Here is a 27,529-nt window from a genome sequence, read left to right as displayed (position 1 = left end):
CTGGTTGAAATGTTCTCCTTTTTCAGAGATGCTGGGGCCTAGGTTTCCCCGCGCGGACATGGTTTTCCTTGGTGTCGATGGCGAATCAGGCAATCTCACGATGCCCGCCCGCTCGGCCAGGCCAGGCCGCAGGCCCTGCTGGCCCCCGAGGCGCAGGACGTGCACCCCGACGGGGAGCGAGCCTGGCGGCCCCGCTTGGCCGCCATGGCGACGTTAACGGCCGCTTCCCCCCGCGCGCGCCATCCCTTCCCCCCCCTCCCGCGACGCGATCTCGCGCCAGCCGCCGGGCGGGTAGCGCCGCGGGGGCGGGGCCCGGGGCGGAGGGGGGCGGCGCCGCCGCGCGGAGGGGGCGGGGCCGCCGCGCGGGCTGGCGGCAGCCGCCGCCGCCGCCGCCGTTGCCGTGTCGCTTCGGCTCCCGCCGCCGCTCCCCGGCACCGAGCCGCCGCCGCCGTCCCCCCCCCGCCCCGGTGTTGTTGTGTCTTTACGGCCGCGGCCGGGGGCTCTCGCGAGATCAGCGTTGGCGCCGTGACCTCCATGTGAGAGCGGCGGCGCCTGGTAAACACTCCCCGGGGCTCGGAGATGGCTCCCGGCGGCGCCCGTTAGAGCGGGCCGTGCCGGTTCCCGCCAGGCTCCGCCTCGCGCGGCGCTGCCTCCGGGAGCTCGCGGCGCGGGCCATCGCGAAGCGCGGGGGGGGCGGCTCGCGTCTCCTGGCCTCCGCGCCCCCTGGAGCGAGGACGGCGGCCCGGCGGGCGGGGAGGCTCGAGCCTCTTCCGCGGGATTTAAAAATCCTGCCCCACTGAGCCGAACAAAGAGCGGGGGAAGCGCCCGGCCCCCTCCCCTTCTGCCTCGCACAGTGCAGTCGCGCACTCGGAGAGCGGGAGAGGACCCGCTTCCCATCGCCTCCCCGGTACCTCCCTCCCTTCCCCGCGGCTGGCTGAGGTAGCGGGAGGCGCGCACCATGTGGATCCAAGTCCGCACCATAGACGGCACCGAGACCCAGACCATCGACGACCTGAGCCGCCTCACCAAGATCGAGTGCCTGCGGGAGAAGATCCAGGAGACCTTCCGCGTGAGCCCCGACCGCCAGCGCCTCTTCTACCGGGGCAAGCAGGTGAGGCGGAAACGCCCCTACCTGGATGGCAAGGGTGAAGATGGAGGGAGGCTTCCCCGTTCTCCCACCTCAGGCTTTTCTCCTCCTGCTCTGCTCTTTGTGTGAAGATCCCCATCCCAACCCATGTGTCGTCCTCTCACTCCGGCTTTTGTTTACTCCCGTCCTGGCGGGCCTAGAGGGAGGTGAGGGGCAGGAGGGAGCCGAGACCTCTGGCGTGACGAGAGGCTCTGCCGTCCAGCTCGGGTCTCTTCCTCCCCCTTCTTCCTGCTGACGGGCGTGCGGGTGCTGGAGAGGCCCCTTTGTGTTTTTGTTTTCCCACCTGAACCGGGGGAGGCTCCTCCCCCGTCCTCTATCGTACCTAAATGACAGGGCGGCCGGGAGGTGGTAGGAGGGGGAGGCAGTCCCCCGCCCTCCGCGGTGCCCAGATGGAGGGTGGGGGGCACGGCGGCCGTCCCTAGCCTCCCGCCCTGCGCCTTGCCGGCTGCGGGAAGAGCCCTTCGCGCGGGTGTACCGCGGGCGGTTTCCAAGGCGGACGCCGCCTCCGGGGCCCGCACGTGGGGGAGGGGGGGGAGGGAGGAAGGGGAGAGGCGGCGCGAAGCGAAATGTCCCGTCAGGACCCGCTGCGGGGTCGTTACGGAGCGCCCCGCCCACGGCGTCCGGGCGCCGCGCGACGGATTAACGGTTTTCGGGGACCGTCCGTTGCGAACCCCTCCCACCGGGGTGCCCGCGCGCGCGCGGGGCTGAGCGGGAGGGGGGGGCGCCCCCCCGGCGGCGGGCACGTGACCACCCGGCGGCGGGGCGGGGCGCAGCTCGCGCGCCCCGGCGCCGCATGCGGGGCGCGCCGGCTGCAGCCGGCAGAGGCGCTTCGTCCCGGCCCGGCTGCAGTGGTGTTGGGAATCGCTCTCTGCGAGCTCCTGCACCCCTCCCCGCCCGTGGGGATAGGTGGGCTTGAATCCAAATAGATTGCCTCAGGCTACTTTTATTTTTCTCTCTTCTTTTTTCACTAGGCAGTGCAGCCTTTAAAGCTGTGTTAGGTAAACTGCGAGGTGTGGAGAGTGCTCGAGTAATCAAGTCAGGCAAGATGCAAGCTGAGAAAAAGAGTATCAGATGCATGGTATATTTCTGGGACAGTGACTCTTATGGATGGGGCAGAGGACTGTTGTGGTATTAACTTAAGCTGAGTGATGCAAGGCAGTGAGATTGTGCCTTAAAGCAGGTTTCAATCTGTACAGGTGTAAAGCAGGTTTCTATCTGTACAGATAGAAACAGCCATAAGAATTAAAAATTTGCTATTAACTCTGGCTAGGAAGTCTTCATTGGAGACTAAATGCTAAGTCTAGATTTTGAAGYCATAGTCTGAAATGTACTTAAAGCCAATAGCAAATACATTAATGAGAAGGAGTATTTCTGAGCATGTCTGTCATGGCCATTACAGACAATCTCATGTTTCTCTGAGGAAGCTAAATGCAGATGTTGGTCTTGAAGTTGTATAACTTGCTTAGGTTTGTGCTGTGTTTGTGCCAGCATACCTCTTCCTTCAGTACAGGGCTTGACATGGAATGCATTTTGCCTGAAAAGCAAGGGAAATGAGTCTGTGTTGAGTTGTGCTTTTCTATGTTGTCTGTCAGCAGCCAGACTAATTATCTTAAATATGTGGATTTTAGTCAACTGTTGTCTTACTTTAAAAGTAGAATAGTAAAATATCGTAGATGAAGCTACCTCCATGGGCAGTGTTTATTAGTCTAGTACTTACTTCTTGCAGTTTAGAATATACCTGGGATGGTGTTCAGTAAAGCTAGAGTAACCAAGGTTTTTTTTTTGTTTGTTTGTTTTCTGTAGTGTCAGTGATTCTTGAATTACTTATATCTGTTTTCTTGTATTTATTCTAATTATTTCTGAAGCTTCCTTGATGATTTTGTATCATTTGTTGTGATAGTGTGGTRCCAGTAAGTAGAAAAAGGGTCAAAGGGATTGCTCTTTCGTAACTAAAACTGGAAGCAGAGAGAATTAGCAATGGAGAATGTAAAGAGCTGCAGCTCTCCCAAGAATATGGGGAATAAAAAGCGATTGGAATAAAAAGGGCCTCTCAATTAAATAGGAGGTGAACAAAAAGCAATATATTGAGCTTAAAGAACATGGAAAAATGGGAAGATTGCTGCATTCAGCAAGGAAAAACCATTGTATAGTCCACACATTCTTTTTCTATTCTATCAGTTTAGCAGTCAGTATGGTTAAAACTGTATAGTATGCTAGTGGAACTGTGACTGTACTACTGAGTGCTGCTAGTAATCTGTCTGGGAATTCTTAGAGGTGCTTTGACCTAGCAGGTGATGGGTACAGGCAGACTGACTGAGCAAGTACCTTTCTTCTCAGAAAAGGGAGATGCATGAAGTCACAAGGGTACAAAAGCCGAAGTGAGCCACAGTTTATGGGCTGAATTTCAAAAAATTCATATTCTTAGCTTTTGATAAATGTGAAAACTGCTTAAGCTAAGRTTTTTGACTAAACACCTTTGCAATTGAGTTGGACCAATAGTGTTCACTTTCTGTTAATGTAGCTCACCTGGTATACTGTAGTTTGCTGTAGTCTGAGCTTCAAACATGTAGGACTTYAAGTACATGATATTTCATGGYCCTKWWSWWMAGGRCCATGAAATATCATGTACTTAAAGTCCTACATGTTTGAAGCTCAGACTACAGCAAACTACAGTATACCAGGTGAGCTACATTAACAGAAAGTGAACACTATTGGTCCAACTCAAGGGTTAAAATATGCTACAACTACTGAAGAACCTAGTGTTGTGGTCAATGTAGTGCTCTGTATTACTAGTCGTCTTAGTAAAACTGGGAAAACCACTACATGATCAAACAGATTGGTTCCAATTTTTCACTTCCATTGCTAGGAGGACCTGCTGTGCTGAAGCAGCACTGAAGAGTGAGAAGGATGGTCACTCTGTAAATTATACCCACACCCTTAGTTCCCTGAGGATCAGTTTCTCTGTAGAACTAAATAATTGCACATCAGCAGGACAAATCAAGTCATTCTATAGATTGAGATTTTTCTAAAGATTGGCTGTAAGAGGGTGTGTGTTCTTTACTGTGTATAGTAAACTAACCGACAGTTAACCATAGGACTGTATTGAACACAGGAATGTGTAGTGAAATGCTTCTTGCTTTCTTTAGTGGAAAAAAAAATAAAAAGATCGTCAGCTGGAGGGAGTTTCTTGGAGGAGCACAAATATTTCTCCCTGCTGGAGTAAATAATCCCATACACCTGCTACACTCTGAGGAGTTAGGTAGGAATGTTACAGATGTATCATTAAGTGTTAACTTAGTAAACCAATAAGAGTGTATTTTGTGTGGAGTTTGTCTGAAGCTGACAAAAATAAAACAAGCCAATCTGACTTTTGATAGAAAGTTCTCTGTATTAACTGGAAAACATGTAACACTTTTTAATGAGAATAGTTACATTCTTAACCTTCACTATCATTAATAAATATTATCTTAGAAAGTGAAGGAGATTTTAGAGTGGATGAGTTCTAGGCATCTTGACCTAACAAAGCAGAGTTTCTGGGACTAAGATGTCATTTTGGGATTTCCAGCTTTAAATTGCAATGCTGGAAAAAATGAGCAGTAAAAATACATTGAGGTTTCTGTTTGAAAACTTGCCACAGAATTTAAGGTTATCCATAAGACCACATGTGTATTAATTTGAACTTCTGTCTTGCATAGAACTAAACTTGCACACTGTTTTACTTCAGTAGACTGTGCTTTTAAGTGGTAGCTGTAAAAGCCATTAGAGCAGTGTTTTTATATGCCATAAACAATACACAGTATAATCTTATTTTGACTTCTTCCTTCATCTTCTCACATACCCTTGGAATTTGAATGCAGAAAAAAATTTACATGACTTTTTTTTTTATTAAAGAAATCATCATCTCAATTTGCTTTCCATAGCACTTCAGAGGAATAGAGAAGAATATTGTAGCCGAAACATTTCTTCTGAGTACAGGTATGAGGCAGTGACAGAAATTGCTCTTAAGTTACTATGTTTTTTGTGAAAATGACATTCCAAACTTATTTCATGGAAGGTTGAGGTCAGCAGGTGGAAGTGGTACTGTTRAAGTTATTTAGTTGCTTAATGTCAGAAAGAAATTAAGGCAGCAAATCAGATTTATTCTTTTGGAAGAAGTGAAAATATGATAGCATGTATCTGATCAGTTACTTGTGCAAGTTGACTCTTAAGTGCAGTTCATCAGGCCCATGCTGTAATATCCAAGTGATTAGGGTTTTGTTTCTGTAGACTTAAATTAAAAGATTAAGGGTAGYAGAAATGGAGGGGCTTAAGTTTTTATTTGAGAGCATCCTTGTGGTAAAGCAATTTCAGTGGAACATAAAATTATAAATCTGACTGCCTTGGTTTACCTACAGCTGTTCTTACACAAGACCTCTTTAGCTTCTGCTGTCTTGGCCTGGCATGTGAGTAGTGGATAGAATGTCGTGAATTTGAGCTTGCAAACAAGGCCTATAAACTGTGTATTTAAAAACTTTTAAAATATTTAGAGCTTGGTTGAATTCCCTGAAAGATAGAAAGGCATTATTTGTGGAGGCTTGCCCCAAAGAATGAGAGTAGCAAGCCTATTCATAAAACAATTGAGTCTCTTAATACAATCTTTTCCCAGCTTTGTTAGACAATTGTATAYGCTTCTGGATGAAACTGTCCAAAACCCATCTGCTTGAGGCAAATACTAAGTGTGAGAAATCTTCAACTTGAGCAGCTAAAGTTTCATGTCTTGGAGACATAATTTCCAACTGACTTAGAAAGGAAGTGGTTAGCATTCTTTGAAGCTGGTAGTGCTGCTCTAGCTGGATAAAAGAAGAATCTGGAGTCTTCAGGACAGATGAGACTACATCCCAAAATTATTGAAACATTCATAGTGCGTACTTCAGATAGACGTACTAAGATTGGTAGCCCTATTAACAGGGTATTTACAGGTTTATATAATCTCAGAAGTGTTTACTCAAACCAACTTCTTGCTACATTTTCACTATAGAGTTATAAATGGAATTTAGCAATCCTTGGTACATGTTACTCAAAACACCTAAACAAACTGAAGGAAAACTTTCAGTATATGTGAAACTAGTATTCTTTATACTAATTTGTAGGTATGGCTTCAATTAGGAAGCTGAAAAAACAATCAATGTAACTTGCAGGAAATGACAGCCTGCTTTAAGGGTATGTTTTGTGGCCTATATATTTGTTTATGTAAACTGGATATGGTAGTTTAGCACTCTTGGGTTTTTTTAACTTAATTTGGAGGCTGTTGCAAATTGCATGTTTCCAGGAAAACCTTAAATGCAGAAAAAACCTGATGCATGCCGTGGACTGACAATTGGAGGGTRAGAATTGCTTGATGTGATGAAATATGATCAAATACTGATATTGTTTATATTGATAGAAATTGTCTTGAGATTATTCCTTTCTTTGAAAGCTATTAACTATTAGATGTCTATTCCTAACCATTTAACTCTTAATTTTGCTAAAATAACTGCCCTTGCATACTTGATTCTTACTTCAAATTTTTTGACTTATGTCATTGATTGTGGAAGGTCAGATAATAACTGCTTCTTCATTACAGGTATCCTTGCAAGCTGCAGATAGTCATTTGCTCTCCCTGGCACCACTGCTGCTGAACTTCAGTTGCTTGTGCTATGGGATTCCATTCCATCGTACAGGAGGTATCTAGCAACTCTAATCTAATCACCACAAAGAAGTCTTGGCATGCACCTTTATATTTTGGTGTATATTTTTTACTAATATGTCAGGTAAGACTCAACATGAGACAAAAGACACCATGAACTTCTCCCCTCCTGTCCCACGATTGAAAGWCTGCTTAGCTGAAGAAAAGACAACTTACTTCCCTATTCTTTTCTTCCAGCTAGGAGTTAATGAGCAAATGTCTGGAATTGAGAATTGCATCTGAGAAGAACGTGTCATAGCAAAATAAAACTTGTTTTGCATCTCACCCTATCATCTCTAAAGGAAGAAATAGTCCCCAAAATAAGTTTCTTACTGAAAAGTTTAACTTGGAAGAGTTGCAGGCTTGAATGTTGTAGAACATCTGTCTCTGCTTGAGACTTGAGACTGCTTTCAACTAATATTTTGCTTATGTCAAGGAATCATTTCTTGCAGCTCTTGGCTTTCAGCTGTTTTCTTGCTGGCAGTAATCTTGTGCACTCGAAGTTTTTGGACTATAGTTGGTCTAAATAGAAAGGTAAAATGTTTTAGCATCACCTGTGTGCTATGCAAACAATTGTGTAGTAATGGTGTAAAGAACACTGTTTTGTTGAAGAGTGTGGTCTTAAACCTTAATTTAAGCTTCTCTTCTTACCATTGATTATAGAACTTCTGGAAGAATACAATTTTTTTTAAAGTTAGCTAGCTAAATTGATTAAGTACCAAGATGACTAATAAGCATTTATAGTGGTGTCTGTCCTGCTGTAGGTGCATAGTTTTTGACAGTGTCAGCAACAGGATACTATAATTTTCTACATTGTGTGGCTTTGTGTAGCTTTATAATGCAGCTTGCCAGACATTCTCTTTGTGTACAAAGTTGAACAAGGACAGTGTATTCACGCAGCCTATGCTCTGTTCCAACTGGCTGTTGTCACTATAACTCTAGAAAAAGCTTTCTTAAATAATGGAAGTTCGGTATTCTTCCTTGGTAGGAAGCAAGCTTCCTCTTGCTCTAAACTTTGCTGTGTGTTCTGTGGGAGTTCTCTAGAACACAGGGATCTATTTAGATTATGATTTATTGTAAGATTTGGTATCTTTTGATATCATGACTACCTTTTTTTGAGTCAAGAGCAGATCATTAGCTATTGTATGATGTACATAGGCAGTCAAAAGAGAGCACTGTCTCTGATTTAAAAACTAATTCATGTTAAATTGTTGGTGTAATTTGGTGGTGTAGCAGTCACATCTTCAAGCATTCTTGTAGGCCACTTGGAACCTCTTGGGAAGAAGAGCAGCAGAAATGAGTCTGATTTGGGCCATGTTCTCCAAATGGTAATTYTTTTGTTTAGTTGTGTTTTTTAAAATGTTATAATCAGCCTGTGTTCTGTTCTTAGGAGATACGGATCCAGATCTATCTGAGAACTTCCTTGTCCAGATGTTTCATCTAGTGATGTAGTCTACTCTGAAAAGTTTTAAGGGAGAGCAAGCAAGACAGAGGAATAATTTTTTTTTATTGTTGAGTAAATTCTCGCTCTTKAAATGAGGGAGTGATCTGCCCTTCTAATCTGTCTTTAACAGCAGTCCACTAAGTCCAAGATACAGGAACTAAAAGTTCATACAAATCTCTGAGAACATATAATCAATGATAGAATTTCTAATGGAACTGTGTATTGAAGTGCTTTTAGTGGCAAGCAAAAATCACAAGGTTGTAAAATCTCAGTCCCTTTCTGCTTGGATTCTGCATTCATTGAGGAGCTTGTGGATTAAAAGATTAAAGATAAAAAGCATTGATGAAAGGCAGCCTGCAGTTTCTTTGGTATTTCTCAATGTTATTTCCTTAAGGTTAATGTTAAGATTATAACCTTAATTATTTCACGTTTAGGAAAYTGAACCTTTATAATAATTAATCGTTGTATGAGACTAATAGGTGCTTCTGTTAGGATCTGTGCCAACAGCAAGGAAGGTGGGAATTAGAGRGAATCATTCATAAGTGCTAAGCAAAAATAATCAGGACCAGGGTCTATTTATGACCACCTAGTGCAAAAACCTGGCTGAACATGGAGCCCATCTGATAAAGCGCATATGCACTTTAAAACCATGTCCTCTGTAGAGGTGAGATGGGGAGTCACTAAACCTCTTGGATGTGCAGTCTGTGCTTGAACATGCTTGGTTGGGGTTATTTGCTTTTTCTGTTCTTTTRTTATAATGGATTGTCTGCAAGCCTAGGAGTACCTTTCTGGACCATCAAAAATTGCTGATTTCAAAAATCTCACTGATAGAGGTAGAACTGTCGCATGTACAAGTATAAAAGGAGATRAGAAATTTTAACAATGTGACCTAAAGACAAAATATTTTTTCTGAAGAAGCAGCCTGTATGTTAACTGAAACATTTGCTATTAATATTAGAGATTGTTGAGGACAGAATGAACCTCCTRGAGCTACAAAGACTTTCAGATAGCACGTCTTAAACATTACAATTCATAAAAAGATAATCAATTCTTTTATGTAATCAGCTACTACTACGATCCTTTCATTTAATTTTTTTCTTTGTAGGAGATGAAATAACAGCACCTCTTTAGGAAATAGTTCCAGTACACAGTTTTGAAAATTTCACTTTTGCATTCAAGCTCTGCATGTAGTTAATGCCASTTTAAAAGCTCTAGAATCCTAATGCATTCCCTTCAGGTACTAGATGAATCAAGGTCTGTGCTATAGTTTTCTTCATACAATTAAAAAATATTGTTCAAGTTCTTTGTGTTTTGAAAATATAAGTAAAACTGAGCAAMCTTTGCTAGTTGCTGAAGTCTTTGAGCTATGTGTATAATGTAGTCTACTAAAGGCTATTGAAATTTTATTGATTTGAGTTGGTCCCACTGTTACATACTTAGAAACTGATTTTGAATTTTTATTCAAGTTTACAAGAGAGACTGGTTGGAGATATGTTTGAATGCTTACCTTAGATGACCAGACCTTTAGTGTCTAAGATGATGCTGAGATTTAGAATTGAAGTCTTTTCCTTTTTTTAATGGCAGATGACTTTTAGTCCTGTCAAAAGTAGGTAGTTCTATTGATTTGGCAGCAATGCCAGCCCAGAGCCATTTCTAAGCCATAGGTTTTTCTTTAGTCTTATTAAACTCGAGACTCCTCTGAAGCAGTCTGGAAATGATGGGAGAAAAAAAGATAATTCTTGACTGGTACACAAAATTGCAGTATTTGGCTAGTGTATTAAGGCATTTGCGTAAAGACACTTGCATAAAGTCACTCTTGACAAGAAGAAAACATTCCTTGGCACTGTTTAACAGAGAATACTCCATGGAATGGACTCTGTATTTTGGATGTCTGGAAGCATTAACTTCTAGAAAATACTACATGAAAGTTACAATTCCATCGGCCCTCTTCCATACAGGAAGAGAAGGATTTGTACTTAAGTCTTGAGATTGAGAACAGTAGAAATTCTAGAAGTCCACTTTACTTTCCTTCTTTGAGTACACAACAAGAGGTTCTGGATTCTTCTGGTTTGTTCAGAGTGACTTATCCTATGAGTAGATTCTGTAAACAACCCTTAAACAAATTTTACTTATTGAACTTGAAATTGTTTACCCTTACGTATTCTCTGTTTAAGAAACTTGTTGCAGGGACCATATTGTGCCTGTACAGAGTAAAGATTGACATCACTTAGCTTTCTGACCTCTTTAATTAAAAAACAAAAACAGCTCTGCTGTATTCCTTGCAGAATCTTTCATCTTTATTGTTAGGTCTAGGTACTGGTGTAGTTCTTAGAAACAAAAACCTCAGATGATTCTTAAAGACATGGCCATAAGTGATTAAAACTCTTGATGGTCAGGTAGAATGACTGGATTAAGGTGATGCAGGAATTTATCATCTTGGATTACACTAAGATTAAAAACGATAGGTAAAATATTCTTAAGAATTCATCTGCAATCATAGCATGCACTCTTGGGAGGCTTTGTACAGACAGTATAACCCATAATAAAATGAACTGTGCTTCTACTAGGGCTTATTGGTAAATTAATGTTACAATAAGTAGTGAACTACTTATCAGGCCTTCTTGGAAGTAGTGCAGTATTAATTTAGTGCTGCATGGTCGTTCGTGTTTGTGTAAGTGCAGTTTTTAAATCCTTCTAAGTCATTTATGACCTGCTGTTAAAAGACAGAGGTCTTCTAACAGTGGTATAACTAGGTACCAATTCCAGTGTTGCATTGCTACAGCTACCCTTGTGTACTGTGAGCAGAGTGTTGTATTGCCATAAGTATTTATAATAATCTGCTCTAGAAGTACTGTGAAATTGGTAGCCTGTACAAAACTTGAAAATGTATTTGAAGGATGTAATTTATTTCTGTGCTTATGGATTTAATGTATTTAGTGTATTGAAAGAGCTAGTTTTGGTATATACAGCAAATCCAACTGTTCTGTGGTGACACTTTGTTCAAAATGCTTTTAGAACCATGACAAACATTAAAAGCAAGAAAAACTGGAAAATAAATCTACTTCTATGGAAACAAGTACTTTTTGTTTTTTTTGTAAATGAAATCACTTTCACTTATTCTTGCTATGGTACATTAGAAATTAATCACTGACTTGCATGAGATATAGCTTGATTATCTAGTGTTTACATGACAACTTCTGCTCATAATTTGCGTTTGTACATTTGTGAATGGTGTCCTTATAAACACTTAGTTAATCATCAGATGGTCTTATGTAATTTTTTTTTATTTTTTTTGTTTTACTTAGTACACTGGTCAGGCAAACTTAGTCTCAGGGATTCTTCTCATTGTCTTTGAACAAAGTTCATCCCATTCTGCTGCATGTGTATTTACATAAATGACAGTTGTTAGAAATGAACATTCCATGAAGCTGATTGGGGAGCAGTCATTCATCACCTGTTCCCATAAATTGCCAGACTGATTTTGATGAAATTTTCTACCATTCTGGATTGAATATTTAATTCGTCTATAGGATTTCTAGGGACTTGATTTAGTCATGCTTTCATGAGTGTTGGTGACATAGTAAGGCAATGTTTGCTGGGAATAGGAGTTCTTTGGCAAGAAATACTGTGTTTGAAAGTGGATTTAAAATGCCACCTGCGTGTTGAAAGTATCACACTTCATTATTCTCCTCCCCACCCCTCTCAACTTGTTCATATCCAGACATAGTGCTAGATCTTGAATTTTCTGCATCTGACACTGCTTTAATACGACTTGGAAAGTCACTTTATAGTACCTGGCCAACTTGGAGGAAAGTAGGAGCTATTATCTTAAATGGAGGGAGGAGTACATTGAAGAGGAATGTGTGGATGTTACTCTTCCCTTGCTACAGCAAGCTATGAGGATATAGCCTTGATGACTAAGATACCATTGTAATATTAACAAGTAATAAGTCAATAATTCAAGAAACTGTATCTTTATAATTTATCTCTTTCTGTTGTGGAGTACTTCAAACACTGATTTCCAGCTTCACAGAATGGATGAGGTTAGAAAAGACTTTTGGGTATCATCTAGTCCATCTCACTGCTCAAACAGGGTCACATAAAGCAGGTTGCTTAGGACCCTGTTTAGAAGGCTTTTGAATATTTCCCAGAATTGAGACTCCGCAACCTCTGGTCAACTTGTTTCAGTGTTCTGTTACACTCACAGCAAAGAAGTTTTTCCTTAGGTTCAGATGRACTGTTCTGTGTGTCAGTTTGTGCCTTTTGCCTCTTGTCCTATTACTGGTTGCTACTGGGAAGAGTCTGACTCTGTTTCCTTTACACCTTCTCTTCAGATATTAAAATGCATTGATAAGATTCCCCCCTTGGTCTTCCCTTCTCCAGGCTGAACAGACCCAACTGTCTCAGCCTTTCCTCATAGGAGATACGCTCCAGTCATCATATCTGTGGCCCTTTGCTGGACTTACTCCAGCAGGTCACGGAGTCAGAATGATTGGGGTTGGAAGGGACCTCTAGAGATCRAGTCCAAACCCCTGCTCTAGCAGGGTTACCTAAAGCATGTTACCCAAGACTCTCAAATGGCTTTTGAATGTCCAGGAATGGAGACTCTGCAGCATCTCTGGGCAACCTGTGCCAGTGCTCTTCAACCTCACAGTAAAGTTCTTCCGGTTTGTGCACCTCATCCTGTTGCTGGGCGTCACTAGGAAGAGTCTGGCCCTGTTTTCTTGACACTCTCCCTTCAGGTGTTTATACACATTGATAAGATCTCCTCTGTCTTCTCTTTTCCAGGCTAAATAGTCTTAGCTCTCAGCTTTTCCTCATAAGAGAGATGCTCAAATCCCTTCATCATCTTAGTAGCCTTTTACTGGACTTCCTTAAGTGTCTCTGTGTCTGTCTTGTATTGGGGAGCCCAGAACTGGATGTGATACTGCAGATGKGGCCTCACCAGGGCTGAGTAGAGGGGCAGGATCACCTCTCTTAACCTACTGGCAGTGCTGTGCCTAATGTACCCCAGGATATCATTGACCTTCTTGGCCACAGGGGCACATGGCTGGCTCATGGTCAACTTGTTGTCCACCAGGACTCCCAGGTCCTTCTTTGCAAAGCTGCTTTCTAGCAGGTCAGTCCCCAGCTTGTACTGCTGCATGGGGTTATTACTTCCTAGGTGCAGGATTTGGCACCTTCATTTGAACTTCATGAGGTTCCTCACTCACTGCCCAGTTCTCCAGTGTGTCCAGATCTTTCTGAATGGCAGCACAGCCTTCTGGTGTATCAACCTATCCTCCCAGTTTGGTATCATCAGCAAACTGTCTGAGGGTGCTCTCTGTCCCTTCATCCAGTTCATTGATGAGTAAGTTGAAGAGGATTGGACTATGTACTGACTGCTAGGACAGTCTGCTAGTTAAAGATCTCAAACTAGGCTTTGCCCCACTGATCACAACTCTTTGAGCTCTGCTGTTCAGCTGATTCTCAGTCCAACTCACTGTTCATCTAGCCAGCACTTCCTGAGCTTGGTCRTGAGGATGGTATGGGAGACAGTGTCAACAGCCTTTGTGAAGTCAAGAGAGACAGCATCCACTGCTCTCCTCTAATCTACTCAGTCATTCCATCACTGAAGACTACCAGATTGATTAAGCAGGATTTCTCCTTTGTAGCTCCAGGTTGACTACTGCTAATGATCTTATCCTTCATATGCTTAGGAATGGTGTCCAGGATTAGCTGCTTGTGTCCATGTCTCTCTTGTACTGTAGATCCTGCGGCGGACCCAGCACTCCAGGTGTGTCTCACCAGGGCTGAATAGAGAGGAAGGATCACCTCCCTCAGCCTGCTGGCAGTGCAGTGGCTGGTGCAGCTCAGGMTACCATTGGCATTCTGCACCACAAGGGCACATTACTGACTTAAGGGCACATTGTTATTTTCCAGGTTCTTCTCTACAAAGCTGCTTTACGGCATATCAGTCTGCTTCTGTTACTCTTAATGTTTCAACTATCATTGATGCAGGGTAGCACTTGAGATTGATTTTGCTGATTACACTTTTATATGTTTGTCCCCAGAAGTGGGCACTGTTGCAGAGTAACTGACTTGATGCAAGTGTATACCTTTGCTGACRTTCTAGGAACTTATTTTTGCTCCTACTATAAACAGATACTCTTTCACTGAATATGCTGACAGACACCACATCCTGCCTCATGTGAGGCATGCTTGCAGCAGTTTAGTATCTGTTGCTGTGCTTCCAGACTTAAACATGACATCACTAGCCACAAAATAGTGTCTGATCATAAAACATCTCTGCCAAGAAGACTGATGTTAGAAAAAAAACAAACCCCAACCCTTGGGCAGGGAACAAAACACCAATTCACTGTAATACGGTATTATAAATTAAATAAACTTGCAGTCATCAGCCTAGTCTGTTAAGCAGTAAGCTAGTGTCAATCAAAGCTGGCACACTGAAGGAATCTGTAGTTTGTACGTGGTGATATGTGTGTGTGTGTGTGTGGATCACTGGAGAAGGCTTCTTCCTAGTCAAAGCCTAGCTTAGGTAAGCTGGCTTTCTGAATATGTTAAATGTAACCATTCCTGGACAGATTGCCTAACTTCCTCAAGTCTTATTTCTTTGCCTCTTCTCTCTCCTGTGAATGGAAGGGATTCAGTAGTGGATTAAAGATACAACTTGTTTTGTAGTCATAACTGATGAATGTATCACACTGACTAAACTCAGGGTATTCTTGCTTAGTGTTAGCACAGGATGGCTTCTGATGATGCTTCTCAACGAGACATAGCTGGGCACCAGAATTCTGACTGCTACCCTCTGTAATGCAGGTATTTTAGGATAATTAAATTTCCCCTCCCTGGTAAGTATTATGTTTATTATATCAAAACTATATCAATTAGCTGATGGGTTTTTTTAGGCAGGTATATTTATAAAGAAGCAAAACCAAAACTTCCTTAACTTCTCTTAAGTCATAGTAGTGCTTTTAAAGATATATTTGATCCTAACAACTGAAGACCCACCTAAATGTTCTTTCTGTTGAATCTGCTGTTTATTGAAAGTTCAGAGGAGAGTAATTTTTAGTTATGATGAACAGGCATTTCCAAGTAAAGGTGATACAAAGTTAGTCATTGAAAAAGTAAGCGGTGATTTGTTTCTTGGGGGTTCAGTTGAGCTGATTTKTAGCAATAATTCTGTATATTTACATTGATAAAAGTGTAAAATATGTAGCAGGACTACCTGACCTGTAACTTGACTATTTAAGCAAGAAGAAAATAAAGATGTATTAGCAGATTTCTCATTATTTCCATAAGTCATTTTATGGTATGCAACATCCAGTCGGATAAAAATTCTAGCCTTATATAAAAATAATTTACCAGGGGCAGTCTTCTAAGAAGCAACATGGGTTGAGATTTTGTAGACAGAGAAGAAATAAACTACTAATCTGTTCTTTAAACCTTTCCMCATGAATACAATGCCTGAATGAGCTATAGGAAAATGATACTTCCAGGTGTCAGGTCAGTATCTCTGACTGTTCCTCTTTGGTCCTGGCCTAATTTCTTGACTTTTGCAGGACCAGGGCTGCTACCTGTAGAGTCGTCAGATAGAAGGATTTGCATACATTTGGGATCTACATTTTGAACTTGGTATAGGAGATTCGAAAGTACAGATGATCGTGTGCATGGAACAGTGAAGATAAAACTAAGTCAGCACTAAGGTGTTCAGCAGTCTGTAATCCTGACCTTGAATCTTTCTGGAAACTTGTGTAGAGAAGTACTAAATATAGGAATCCTTTCCACATACAAAAAAATGCAGTAGCTACTGTCTTGAGCAGCTTTCAATTTGAAGTGCCTATGTATTAAAATAAAGTTTTGGTTCCAGTAAGGTGATATGACGATGCTGAAGGAAGAATAACTGAGGAAGCAAAACATAAGAATTACCTTATAGTAAGGAGCTGTCATAAATGAAATTTATGCGTAGGGGATAGGAATAAAGTTCTCTGAAGCCTACTGTTACTCTGCTTAAGTGATTTGATGGGGTTGCAGTATGGTGTCTTAAGAACTATTGGCAAAAACCTGCAAGAGATCTATATTAGTTTTGCAGTCTAGAACATACAAATAGTTGCTGTATTTGTTTTTTGTTAGACATTCAGGTTGTTCAAGTCAAGATCTTAACTGGCTTGGTTTCAGATTTCAAACTGCAGTGCCATAAAACATGTATTTCCTATCTGTCTGCACATAGCAAATCATGAGAGAAATGGGAGGATGACTTGTTTCCTCCCACGTGTGTGTTATCTGCATGCCTTGAGTCTGTCAGAAGTCAGGTTATCCTTTTGCTTGCCACAGCATTGGCTTTCAGTAGCTTGGCACATATTCTGTCTAGAAATTACGCGTCTGAGCCTCTGCCACAGSTTTTCCGATCTAAGTGGAAAAGGTAGAACACAAGTTCTGTTTTCTCTGATAACATCCAGCTTTTTCATCATTTCAGGAGTAGTCTAGTTTGCACATGTACTTTCCAACAACACTATGTAAATTAGAGTAATACATAATTCTCATAAATAGAGAATTTGGTCAGGGATTTAAGCTTCCAAGTGGGCTAGTGCTCAGAAGCATTAGCAGCACCAGAAATGGATGGAAATCTGTATTTTCTTCCTTTTTTTCCAGATGTGTCATTGCAAGATGATTATTTGTCTTTGAGTTTATTTGCACTTCAAATCCAAGAATCTCTATTTTTATACCATATTAACAAACTTTGTAGCAAAGTTATAGATTCATGTCTCCTGAAAAATCTCCTAATGTGGGTTGTCATAGGGCTACAAAGCATTTGTATGTGCATGGTTAAAAAGGTATCAAAGAATATAAACAAATGCTGTGGCAGGAGGGGAAAGGTTGCTTAAACGTGTTGAAGTAGCTTATTCTGTAACCATTACCTAAAGCTCCCGACATATGAGGCAACATTGGTATCACTCCTAGAATAACACTTGTTTGAGGTTCCCATTTAAAGACCTGTTTTTCAGATGATAAAGTTAGAACTGTTTGTACTGAAGATTTTATGCTGTATCTGTTATGTGTTGTACTGGTTTGAAAACTTTCAGCTGAACAAGGGTCATTCCCATAGTTGTTAAGCAGACCTGGTGCTGTTGTTCCATTGTAGTGCTGTTGCAGCATTACAAAGCATCATCACTAGGCTTTTTCTGTGTGTTTAGTTTTGCTGACTTTTGGCTATTGCCTGACTAAAGAGTGGAATTAATGTCAGGAGACTTTAATTTTTGACTTCAGTATACTTACTGTTGCTTTTGGGGAATGCAGACTTAATCAAACATAGATGGCTAACTGAAGCTGATGAAGTTGTCTTTATATTGAAACATAGTAGGAGAACGTTTGTTTGCATATTTCAGCTGTGGATACAAAACATGAGGAGTGTAATTTTCTACACAGATCTTAAATTCATAATGGGGACAGCTGACTCGGTTTTTTTTGAGTGTCAGACAGTTTGTGTTCATAGTTGTCCTTTGCCCTTTTGAGATTTTTCCGAAAAGGGCAGAGGGAATGGAGGAGAAAGAAACTTCCAGTCTAGTTTTGTCTGCCCTAAGATAGCTTGAATGTGACAGAATTCCTACATTTGTGGGAAGCTGAAGAATTCCTTCCTACCTTTGTCTTTTCTCTTGCTCCCTCCTTTTTGTTATTGAATTAACACTGCCTATGTTTTGATGAAAAATTTGAGAAGATTCCTAAAACAGTGGTGATGAAAACAGTGCTTGCTGTCTTGTGAAAAAGTCAAGGAGTTTTTTGTTGCAAAAATAATTTTGTAATTGGGTAGGAGGTTTTTGAGGGTTTTCTTGTTTTTTAAGTTATATATTTCTTTGTCATCTTACATCTCAGCATGAAAYAAAAGGTAACTACTTATATCCTAGTTTTGAAATTTGAAGAAGTGCATTAAACCTTTTAATAAGTCAGATACTCTGTCCTTCAAAGATGCTRCTGGTCGTTAAAGAGTATTTAACTGAAATGCCGTGCTCACTACTCTGTGTTTTTCCTCTCTTCTGTTAAACAACATGACAGTTGTTTTATGAATTTATTAGCTTCATTGTAGGTAGGTAAGATTATCAGGTAAATTAAAGGATAATAACTGGTAACTCAAAGACAGATGTGATAGAAAAATTCACTCATAGTCTGGCGTTCTGCAGGAACTGATTGTGTCTGAAATTTGTAGGGCCTTACAAAGTTATTTGAAGGAAAGCAATATTGTGCCTGTTTTTTCACTTTTATAATAGTTTTTTAACTAATCAGGTTATTTTTGATGAATGAATTTTTATGTTTGATGCTTCTTGGGAAAAAAGAGGGAAACTGGGTAAATCTGGAATAATATTTTTGAATGCTCTTGATTTAGAAGAGTTCTTTTGGTAAACGTGAAGGCCCTATATGTATTTCTGGTGTTGTGTCTTTCTAACTCTAATTGCTCTTGCACAACACTTTCATATCCTAGTTCTGATAAGTAAATGAATATGCATGAGGTTTTTGTATCTAGATGTTTTTATTTAGGAAATAGTTTGCAAAACTAGAGAAATGTCAAGTACTGAGTTGCTTTTTAGAAAAGCTAGAGGAGGAATGAATTGTGAAATTATGTAGCTATGATGAACCAAATACTATGATTGTTGTTTCAAAATTCTCATTTTAATTACTGTGTATATAATATAAGAGGCAATATAGGTCCTATCTATATTTTGATTAGAAAATAACTGCAGTATCTCAGATACCACTCCATAATAAAAATGTCAAGTCGGTAAAGATATCTATTTTTAAGTCTGTGAGTGATGTCATTGTATGAAATTGTGGCCACAGTTAACTTGATGGAAGTTTTTTGTTGAGTTTGCTCAAGACATAGGATTTTATATTTGCCTGAAATAGATGCATCTTGAAAATAATAAATTTTGAAACAAATTTCTGGTCTATATGATTATTGTATTTAAAAGGAAGATTTGGAACCTACATATTTACCTCAAGGTAGAATTTTACAAGTATGTTTTTCTCTTGACAGCTGGAGGATGGACACACTTTATTTGACTACAATGTTGGACTAAATGACATAGTTCAGCTTTTGATACGTTCTGAATCTGAAGCACCTACCACTGCTTCTGGTGCAGATCAGGATGGAGAGGTCAACCCCTGTGCTGTTTCCAACTGTAAGAACAAAGTCAAAAAAACAGCGGGTGGTGGATCACCCAATCAACCATCTACATCATCTCGTTCATTTCTGATTGATCCTGGTATTGGATTGTACAAGGTATGTACAAACTATGAATGTTGGGACCTTCTCTCACACCTATGAGTTTAATTTTATTGTCTATAAAAGCCTGTATCCTTATTACTTGCTTTCATGATTGACTTTAAATTTGACTTCAGTGGAGCTAGACTGTACTTAAGTAGGTATCTCTACAGTTCTCTGAAGCTTCACTGATACATGTGTTCCATAAACGCAGATATTAATCGAGATGATAACTTAATTGAGGAATTTATTTTTAAAATATAATTACTTTATGCCTAAGCAACAGTACTACATTTTCGAGCTATAGAGGGTAAATGTGTTAGGATAGAATTCAGGAGTGATTGATTCAGTGATTCAGGAGTGGTTGATAATCTGACAGACTCAGCTCTGCCAAAAAAAAACCATGCATCCGCTTATAGTTAGACATCATCAGTCTTCAGTCATCTATGTTGGAAAATCTGGTTTAGCAGTAGTAGTTTGTGGACAGTGTTGAAGTCAAGCTTTTTAACTTAAAGCCTTCCAGCTGACTCTTGCAGACTCATTGAAGTGTCTCTATACCACTAGTCACTACTGTTGCAGCTTACAGGAGGGTTCATAATCTCCAACACAATGCTGGCAGTATTCTCCAATACTCTCTAGTATTCTGCAGTAAGTTTTGGAGCATATCTGAAACATAAATAACCTTTAAAAGCAGAGGTAGCTAGTGCAAAAATCTGTTGAAGAATTCTAGTTTCACGCTGTTTATTTTCAATCTTAGCAGTATTGTCAATTAGGAGAAACTGAGTGAGCAGTGATAAAAATTGCTGTTCTCATCAAGTAGGATAAATGTCTTAGAGCAGTGTGAGGAGAGAATTCAGAGAAGACTCCTTAACTGATCTCACATGAATAATCAGTTGTATATTGGAGAGCTCTTGATCGGAATTAATAGTTGGAGTTGTGCTTGCTTATGGATCTAAACATTCCAGGGAAAATGAAACTGCATGTTTTAATCTAAAGGCTATGAAAGCAGTGTTAGGACAAGATAAATTGTGGAAAAACATGCTGCTTTTTAATTATATGTGATGCAGTAATTGATTTTTTTTTTTTACTAGATTGTATAGAATCATGAATATTATATTTATTGTTAGTTTTGTACCTCATTAGATTTTACCATATTATCAGGTAGGCTTGTACCAGAGTAACCTAAGTTTAAATTAAACAGAAAATCAGCAATTTCTGGATTGCTGAATAGCTGGTCTTTTGCAAGATTTCTATATAAAAGGAATGGTAGCATTTCATCTGCTTTTCAGGTGTTTCTCTCAGGTAAGAAATATCAATGACAGTGATTAYTTTGCTAGAAAGTGTCCAAAATTACAGAAAAAGGAAAGGAGGCTATGATTGCCTCATGTACAATTTTGTGTGAATTAGAGGAATGTTCTATTTAGATCCATCATCCTGATACGCAGCTTTATTAGTTTCTTGTGAACTCTTACTTGATGTTTGTGGTATAATGGACAAGTAATCATTTAGTCATTCTCTGTTCCAGCAGCTTTTTGAGCAAGGAGCTTTATAGTTCCCTCTCTAAGGAAGCAAGAAGTCAGAAAATTAGCAAATCAGGTGCAATGATGTGAGCTTGCAAGCATCCCCTTCTGTTGTCCCATCTCCCACTATTTCTTACAGTGGAAATAAACCTGTTTCTTCAGCTCTTATGCATTACCATTTATACTCCGTATTGATTAATTGCACTATGAGAAATGATGAGAGAGAAAATAGGAGAGTTGAAAGGCCACAAGAGAAGGTCCATTGATCCAAGGAAAGAAATATTAAAATGCATATATTCAAGAACGTTAGCAGTAATATCAGCTTATTTCTCAGCTGTCTTAGGTTAAAAACAGAAAAAAAAAAGGGAGGGGRTAGTGAGATTGGATAAGATATTCAAGAAAACTTTCTGTTGAGTCAGCTGAAAATTTTGCTATCTCCACTACTAGGGACCTGGCACTACTTCCTTTCTTTTGCATGGCTTTATTTCTTTTTCTTTATTGGAAATTACAGATTAGTGATAATTAAATTACTGCCATGTGGTTAAAATAGTGACTTAAACAGATTTTCTCTGTATGTTTTCTGTGTGTTACGTAAATCAAAATGCTTTGCCTGGCAATGAATACTAGCATGGGTCCAGAAGGACTAGTAGCGGATGAAAACATGTTCAGCTCCTGTTTCTTGTATTGAGAATGAGAATTGTTAATGGTGTCTGGTTTAAGAACTGTGCTGTTATCAGCTCTTTGTAAGCAGTATTAAACAGTAACTGTTTTTAATTACAGATTCAGTTTTGTTTACARTCCAAGATTTTCTCTAGAAAAGTTAGTAAGCCTGGTTGAGAATGTGAAGGGGAAACATGTACACTTCAGTTTGAGCTTTGGCTTTTCTAACCCTATTTCTGTGTGCTCAAGTAATGCTATTATGACATCTCTGTGTCCTTGCTGTACCTGCTGTATTCCTGCTTTTGGCGCTGAAGATCAGTTATGGATACTCTGCCTAGCCAAGCTACTGTCCTGATATGTCTGCTCATTTTCCTGATTGTGGGCATGGACCCTCCTAGTAGCTGGAGGAGGCTATCCTTGAAACCTGTCAGCTCTCTTGAGCTCCTTTGCGAGCTAGGGATGCCTTCCACAGGATTCCACCTACCAGTTCCTTGACTAAGCTCACGAGGTCTGCTTTCCTTAGGTCCCTGTATTTTGTTATTTGTCTTCATCAGTCCCTCTCAGGATCCTGATCTCACTGCATGAAAGGCTGTCACTGATGATCATGTTCCCAACAAGTTCTTGTCTGGGAATAATTGGAGCAGGTTCAGCAAAGCACTACCCTTGGTTGGCCCCTCTGCCATCTGAATTAGAAGATGCCCAGACACCTTCCAGAAACTTCCTGGATACCACTGTCTGGTAAAGTATGCAGAGGGCAACAAAAAGAGCTTTTATTGTTACAAACAAAGTTTAAACAAAGAAAACGTGGATTTATTGCTGAGTGGGACAAGTGATTTAGTGACAGCAGATGCAGATAAGGTTGAGGTACTCAATGCCTTGTTTGTATGGATCTTCAGCAATGAGTTGTTGTACCTAGATAAAGTGTTTGAGGAGGAAAGGGACTGCTAGTGGTTAGAAAGAATTGAGGCAGAAATCTCTTGAGACATCTTGAGTGAAATGGGGAGATCTGGCTGATACCATTGTAAGGCTGTGAAAGGTCATGAAGATTGGGTAAGATCTCTGATGACTGGAGGAGGCAAATATTGCACCTGTCTGAAAAAAAAAAAAAAAAGAAAGGCAAGAGGGGCCATCCAGGCAACTATAAGCTGGTCAGTTTTACTTTGTTCTCTGGAAAAATCAATCATGGAATAGTCTTTTTGGAAGCTCTTTCTGGGTACATGAAAAAGAAGGTGATAATTTGAAATAGCCAGCATGGATTCTTTTTTTTAAGGTAAGTCATACTTGGTAGTTTGACTGCCTTTATGATGAAATGACTAGATCTGTGAATGAGGGAAGGGTGATGAGTGTTGTCTACCTTGATTTTAGCAAAGATTTCCGTATGTTTTTCTACAGTATCCTTGTTTTAAGTGGGCCACTATGGTCAGGATAGGAGGAATACTAAAGGTTTGAGAAGCTGGCTGGATCATTGGGCTCAGTGTAGTGGCTAATGTTTGATACTCTACCTGAGGCTTGTTACAAGTACAGTTCCTCAGGTGTCTGTCCTGGAACCTGTCCCRTTTAAAATCAGTGGCATGGAGGGAAAGCTGAAATACACTTTCAGCAAGTTTGTGAACAAGAGCATAGTGGGGCTGGAGGAATGGGCTGACARGATCTTTATGAAATGCGAAGTCCTGCACTTGGGATGGGCTAACCGCCTCCAGTAGCACAGGCTGAGGCATTTGCTACCCACCTGGGGAATGGCTTTGCTCTAGGGGGGCCTGGGATTGTTGGACAGTTGGCTAACATGTAAGTCAGCAGTGCATCATAGCAGCACTGGAGGAAGTTATGTATCAACAGGTGCTGGMCTGTATCAAGAGGAGCGGAGCTGTATCAGCGGGAAAATAGTCAGTGAATTGAGGGAAGCAACTATTCTTTTTCACTTATAACTTGCTACGCAACATACCACATCTGGTTTGGGGTGCTTTATTGCAAGAAAGACATTGCTAAACTTAACAAGTTYAGCCGAGGGTCAGTAGGACTGTTGAGGTGGAAGCATGTGACTATCTCAGAGAGGTGAGATTTGTTTAGACTGGAAACCAGAAGGTTTGAGAGGACTTTCCAATACCTTCAAAGAGGTTACTTTGAAGGCAAAGCCAGACTTTTTATTGAAGTGCAGAACAAGAGGATGAAACACAATTGTTTGGCATTAAAAAGGGGAGATTCTGATGGATTATAAAGAAAAAAAAATAACTTTTAGGGTAAGGAGATGCTGGAACAGGTTACTTTGAGAGGTTGTGAAATCTCCATTTGTAGATGTTTCAAGATGCAGTGACTAGAAAAAGCCCAGGAAAAACTGACCTAAATTCAGGACTGATCTTCCTCTGAGCAGAAGTTTCTCTTGTTAGGCACTCTGCAGACTGGATTTTCTTAAATCACATTTAGGAACCATGATTTTATATGTTGCTTGTTTTGCTTTTTTGATTTTGTAGTGTCTTGTAATTTCTTTGTTGCATGGCTCCTTGCGTCAGCCATACAAGTCCTCTTGTATTTGCTACCTTTTCTTCTGCCCCTCAGAGCTTTTTAATTTCAGGATTCTCTCTACGAAGAAATAAAATAAGAGTCTCTTGGGTTTTTTTCCTCTGCATATGTAYATATGTATGTATTTGTGACTCTGTACTTGCACACGATTTTATTTAATTATTAAATGTGTGCTTGCTCATTTTATTTGATAATAATGAGCTTGCACTGTTGGTTTGATTGGACTGAAAATTGCTGTTATTTGCATATATCCCACTAAATATTCGATTAATATAGAAATTTGCTGATACTGAATTATATGCAGTTGCAGCATTCCTATTTTATTTTTTCCATAAGTGTTTGATGTTCARATATTTAGAATGATTGTATTGGTTGGTAACATTTCCTCCTTCAGTTGGCCTTAATTCATGTTATATGTTCTCTGTGACAATTAGGAATTCTTATTAATATTACAGTTCTACTTGTAGAACTTGTATCTATTCAAATACCCTAAGGTTATGCAGGGAGGCTTTCTTGCGGGTTCCTTACACACTTTCTATGTTTAAAACAGATGTATGTGTGTATATATATATATATGTGTGTGTATATATATAAGTTATCCTTTTATTTGGAGCAATTATTCTGGTAAAAGYTGTACTTCTGAATATTGTAAGATTTAATAAAAAGATAGATGTGATTTTTTTATGCAAGAAAAAGAAATGGGTTTTGGAGATTGATAATGTTTTTGACTTGTCCCCGTCTAACTATAATCAGGTTATTTAGTTTTTAGAAGCTAGTCTTTGGGTTTAGCAAGAAAACATACTCATTCCTGCCACTTTTGGGGTACTTGACAAAGGCTGTAGCATAAACCGTGTATATACCTTACTAGTTGTTTTGAAGACCTTTTCTATGATACGGCCTAGCAGTAGCTCTGTTCCAATGATGATTTTTTATASTTGGTGTACAGTGGGTGAGGTGTTCTTTAAATCATCTTTTGAATAGGCAGTGTTTTGAATCCAATTAATGTTTAAAGACTGCTCATGGCTTTTTAACTCTAAAAATTCACTGTTCTCATTATTAAAAATACATCTATTTAGTTAGCTGAAGACTTGAGAAAACACATAAGGAGCTCATAGAATCATAGAATCAGTAAGGTTGGAAGGGACCTCCGGAGATCATCTAGTCCAACCTCCCTGCTCGGTAGGGTCACCTGGAGCATGTTAGACAGGGTTGCAGCCAGGTGGGCCTTGAAGATCTTCAGAGAAGGAGACTCCACAACCTCTCTGGGCAACCTGTGCCAGTGCTCYGTCACTCACAGGGAAGAAATTCCCCCTCACGGTCAGGCGGAACTTCCTGTGCTTCAATTTCTGCCYATTGCCTCTTGTCCTGTCACATGAGGACAACTGAAGAGAGTTTGTCCCCATCCCCTTGACACCCTCCCTTCAGGTACTTGTACACATTGATCAGATCCCCCCTCAGTCTTTTCTTCCCCAGGCTGAAGAGGCCCAGCTCTCGCAGCCGTTCCTCAYAGGGCAGGTGCTCCAGCCCTCTGATCATCTTTGTARCCCTATGCTGGACTCTYTCCRGTAGCTCCATGTCTCTCTTGTGCTGGGGAGTCCAGAACTGTAVACAGTACTCRARMTGAGGCCTCCCCAGGGCTGAGGAGAGGGGTAGGATCACCTCCCTCGACCTGCTGGCAACAGTCTTCCCAATGCACCCCAGGATAGCATAGGCCTTTCTGGCCACAAGGGCACATTGCTGGCTCATGCTCAACTTGTTACCCACCAGCACTCCCAGGTCCTTCTCTGCAGAGCTGCTCTCCAGCAGGTCAGCCCCCAGCTTGTGCTGGTGCCTAGGGTTATTTTTCCCTAGGTGCAGGAYTCTGCACTTGCCCTTATTGAACCTCAGGAGGTTCCTCTCTGCCCAACTCTCCAGCCTCTCCATCTCTCTCTGTATGGCAGCCCAGCCCTCTGGTGTGTCAGCCACTCCTCCCAGCTTGGTATCATYGGCAGACTTGTTGAGTAGGCACTCTGTCCCCTCATCCAGGTCATTGATGAAGAAGTTGAACAGGATGGACCCAGTGCTGGGGGACGCTGCTAGCCACAGGCCTCCAACTAGACTTAGCGCCAACTGATGATGAACCTCTGAGCTCTGCCCTGCAGCCAGTTCTCAGTCCACCTCACTGTCCACTCACCTAACCCACACTTCCTGAGCTTCTCTAGGAGGATATTCTGGGAGACAGTGTCAAAAGCCTTGCWRMAGTCAAGGTACACAGTGTCCACTGCTCTCCCCTCATCTCCCCAGCCAGTCATTCCATCAGAGAAGGCTATCAGATTGGTTRAGCAGGGTTTCCCCTTGGTGGATCCATGCTGGCTACTCCTGATCACCTGCTTTTCCTCCACATGTCTGGAGATGACATCTAGAATGAGCTGTTTCACCACCTTTGCAGGGATGGAGGTGAGACTGGCGAGCCTGTAGTTGCCTGAGTCCTCCTTCTTGCCCTTCTTGAAGACTGGAGTGACACTGGCTTTCTTCCAGTCCTCAGGCACCTCTCCAGTTCTCCAGGACTTTTCAAAGATGATGGAGAGTGGCTTGGYGACAACACCCGCCAGCTCCCTCAGTACCCGTGGGTGCATCCCATCTGGGCCCATGGATTTGTGAATGTCTAACCTACCCAGAAGGTCTCTWATCCTTTCCTCCTCAACCAAAGGAAAGTCTTCCCTTCTGCAGACTTTCTCCCTCACGTCCAGGCTACAGGATTCCTGAGGGCTGCCCTTAGCAGTGAAGACTGCAGCAGAGRMGGCATTCAGTAATTCTGCCTTCTCTGTATCCCTTGTCGCCAGGGCCCCCTCCCCATTCAGTAKYGGGCCCACATTTTCCCCAGTCTTCCTTATGCTGCTGATGTATTTGAAGAAGCCCTTCCTGTTGTCCTTGACATCCCTTGCAGGACTCAGTTCCAACTGGGCCTTCACCTTCCTCRCAGCATCTCTRCAYACTCTGRCTGCATTCCTATAATCCTCCCAAGTAGCCTGTTCCCTCTTCCACATTCTGTGTACTTTCTTCTAATGTCTGAATTTGGCCAGGAGCTCCTTGCTCACCCATGCAGGTCTCCTKYCCCTTTTGCTGCATTTCTTACTCATAGGGATGCACAGCTCTTGAGCTTGGAAGAAGTGATGTTTGAATATTAGCCAGCTCTCCTGGACCCCCCCTTCCTTCTAGGGCCTTAACCCATGAGATTCTTCCAATTAGGTCTCTGAAGAGCCCAGAGTCCACTCTACTGAAGTCCAGAGTTGCAGTCCTGCTT

General features: G+C 41.3%; 1 protein-coding gene across 3 annotated transcripts in view; it reads left to right on the top strand.

Annotated features, from left to right (window-relative positions):
• Positions 1-480: 480 nt before the first annotated feature.
• UHRF2 (ubiquitin like with PHD and ring finger domains 2) overlaps positions 481-27,529 on the top strand; it is a 94,586-nt gene continuing 67,537 nt past the window's right edge. The window contains exons 1-2 of one of the 3 annotated variants that reach the window (XM_085307172.1): positions 481-1,111; positions 19,322-19,567. In XM_085307172.1, the coding sequence (XP_085163298.1) occupies positions 959-1,111; positions 19,322-19,567 (399 nt within the window). In that variant the 5' untranslated portion in view covers positions 481-958. Of the gene's footprint in view, positions 1,112-8,002; positions 8,180-19,321; positions 19,568-27,529 lie in introns of those variants that run through there. The other 2 variants (XM_085307179.1, XM_085307186.1) reach the window with 2 other exon arrangements.

The sequence above is a fragment of the Rhea americana genome, unplaced genomic scaffold (assembly GCF_003343005.1).
Source record: "Rhea americana isolate MKP2758 unplaced genomic scaffold, rheAme1 scaffold_103, whole genome shotgun sequence".
Taxonomy (NCBI): domain Eukaryota; kingdom Metazoa; phylum Chordata; class Aves; order Rheiformes; family Rheidae; genus Rhea; species Rhea americana.
The sequence above is the reverse complement of the archived record's forward strand: the minus strand, read 5'-3'. Positions and strand labels throughout refer to the sequence as shown.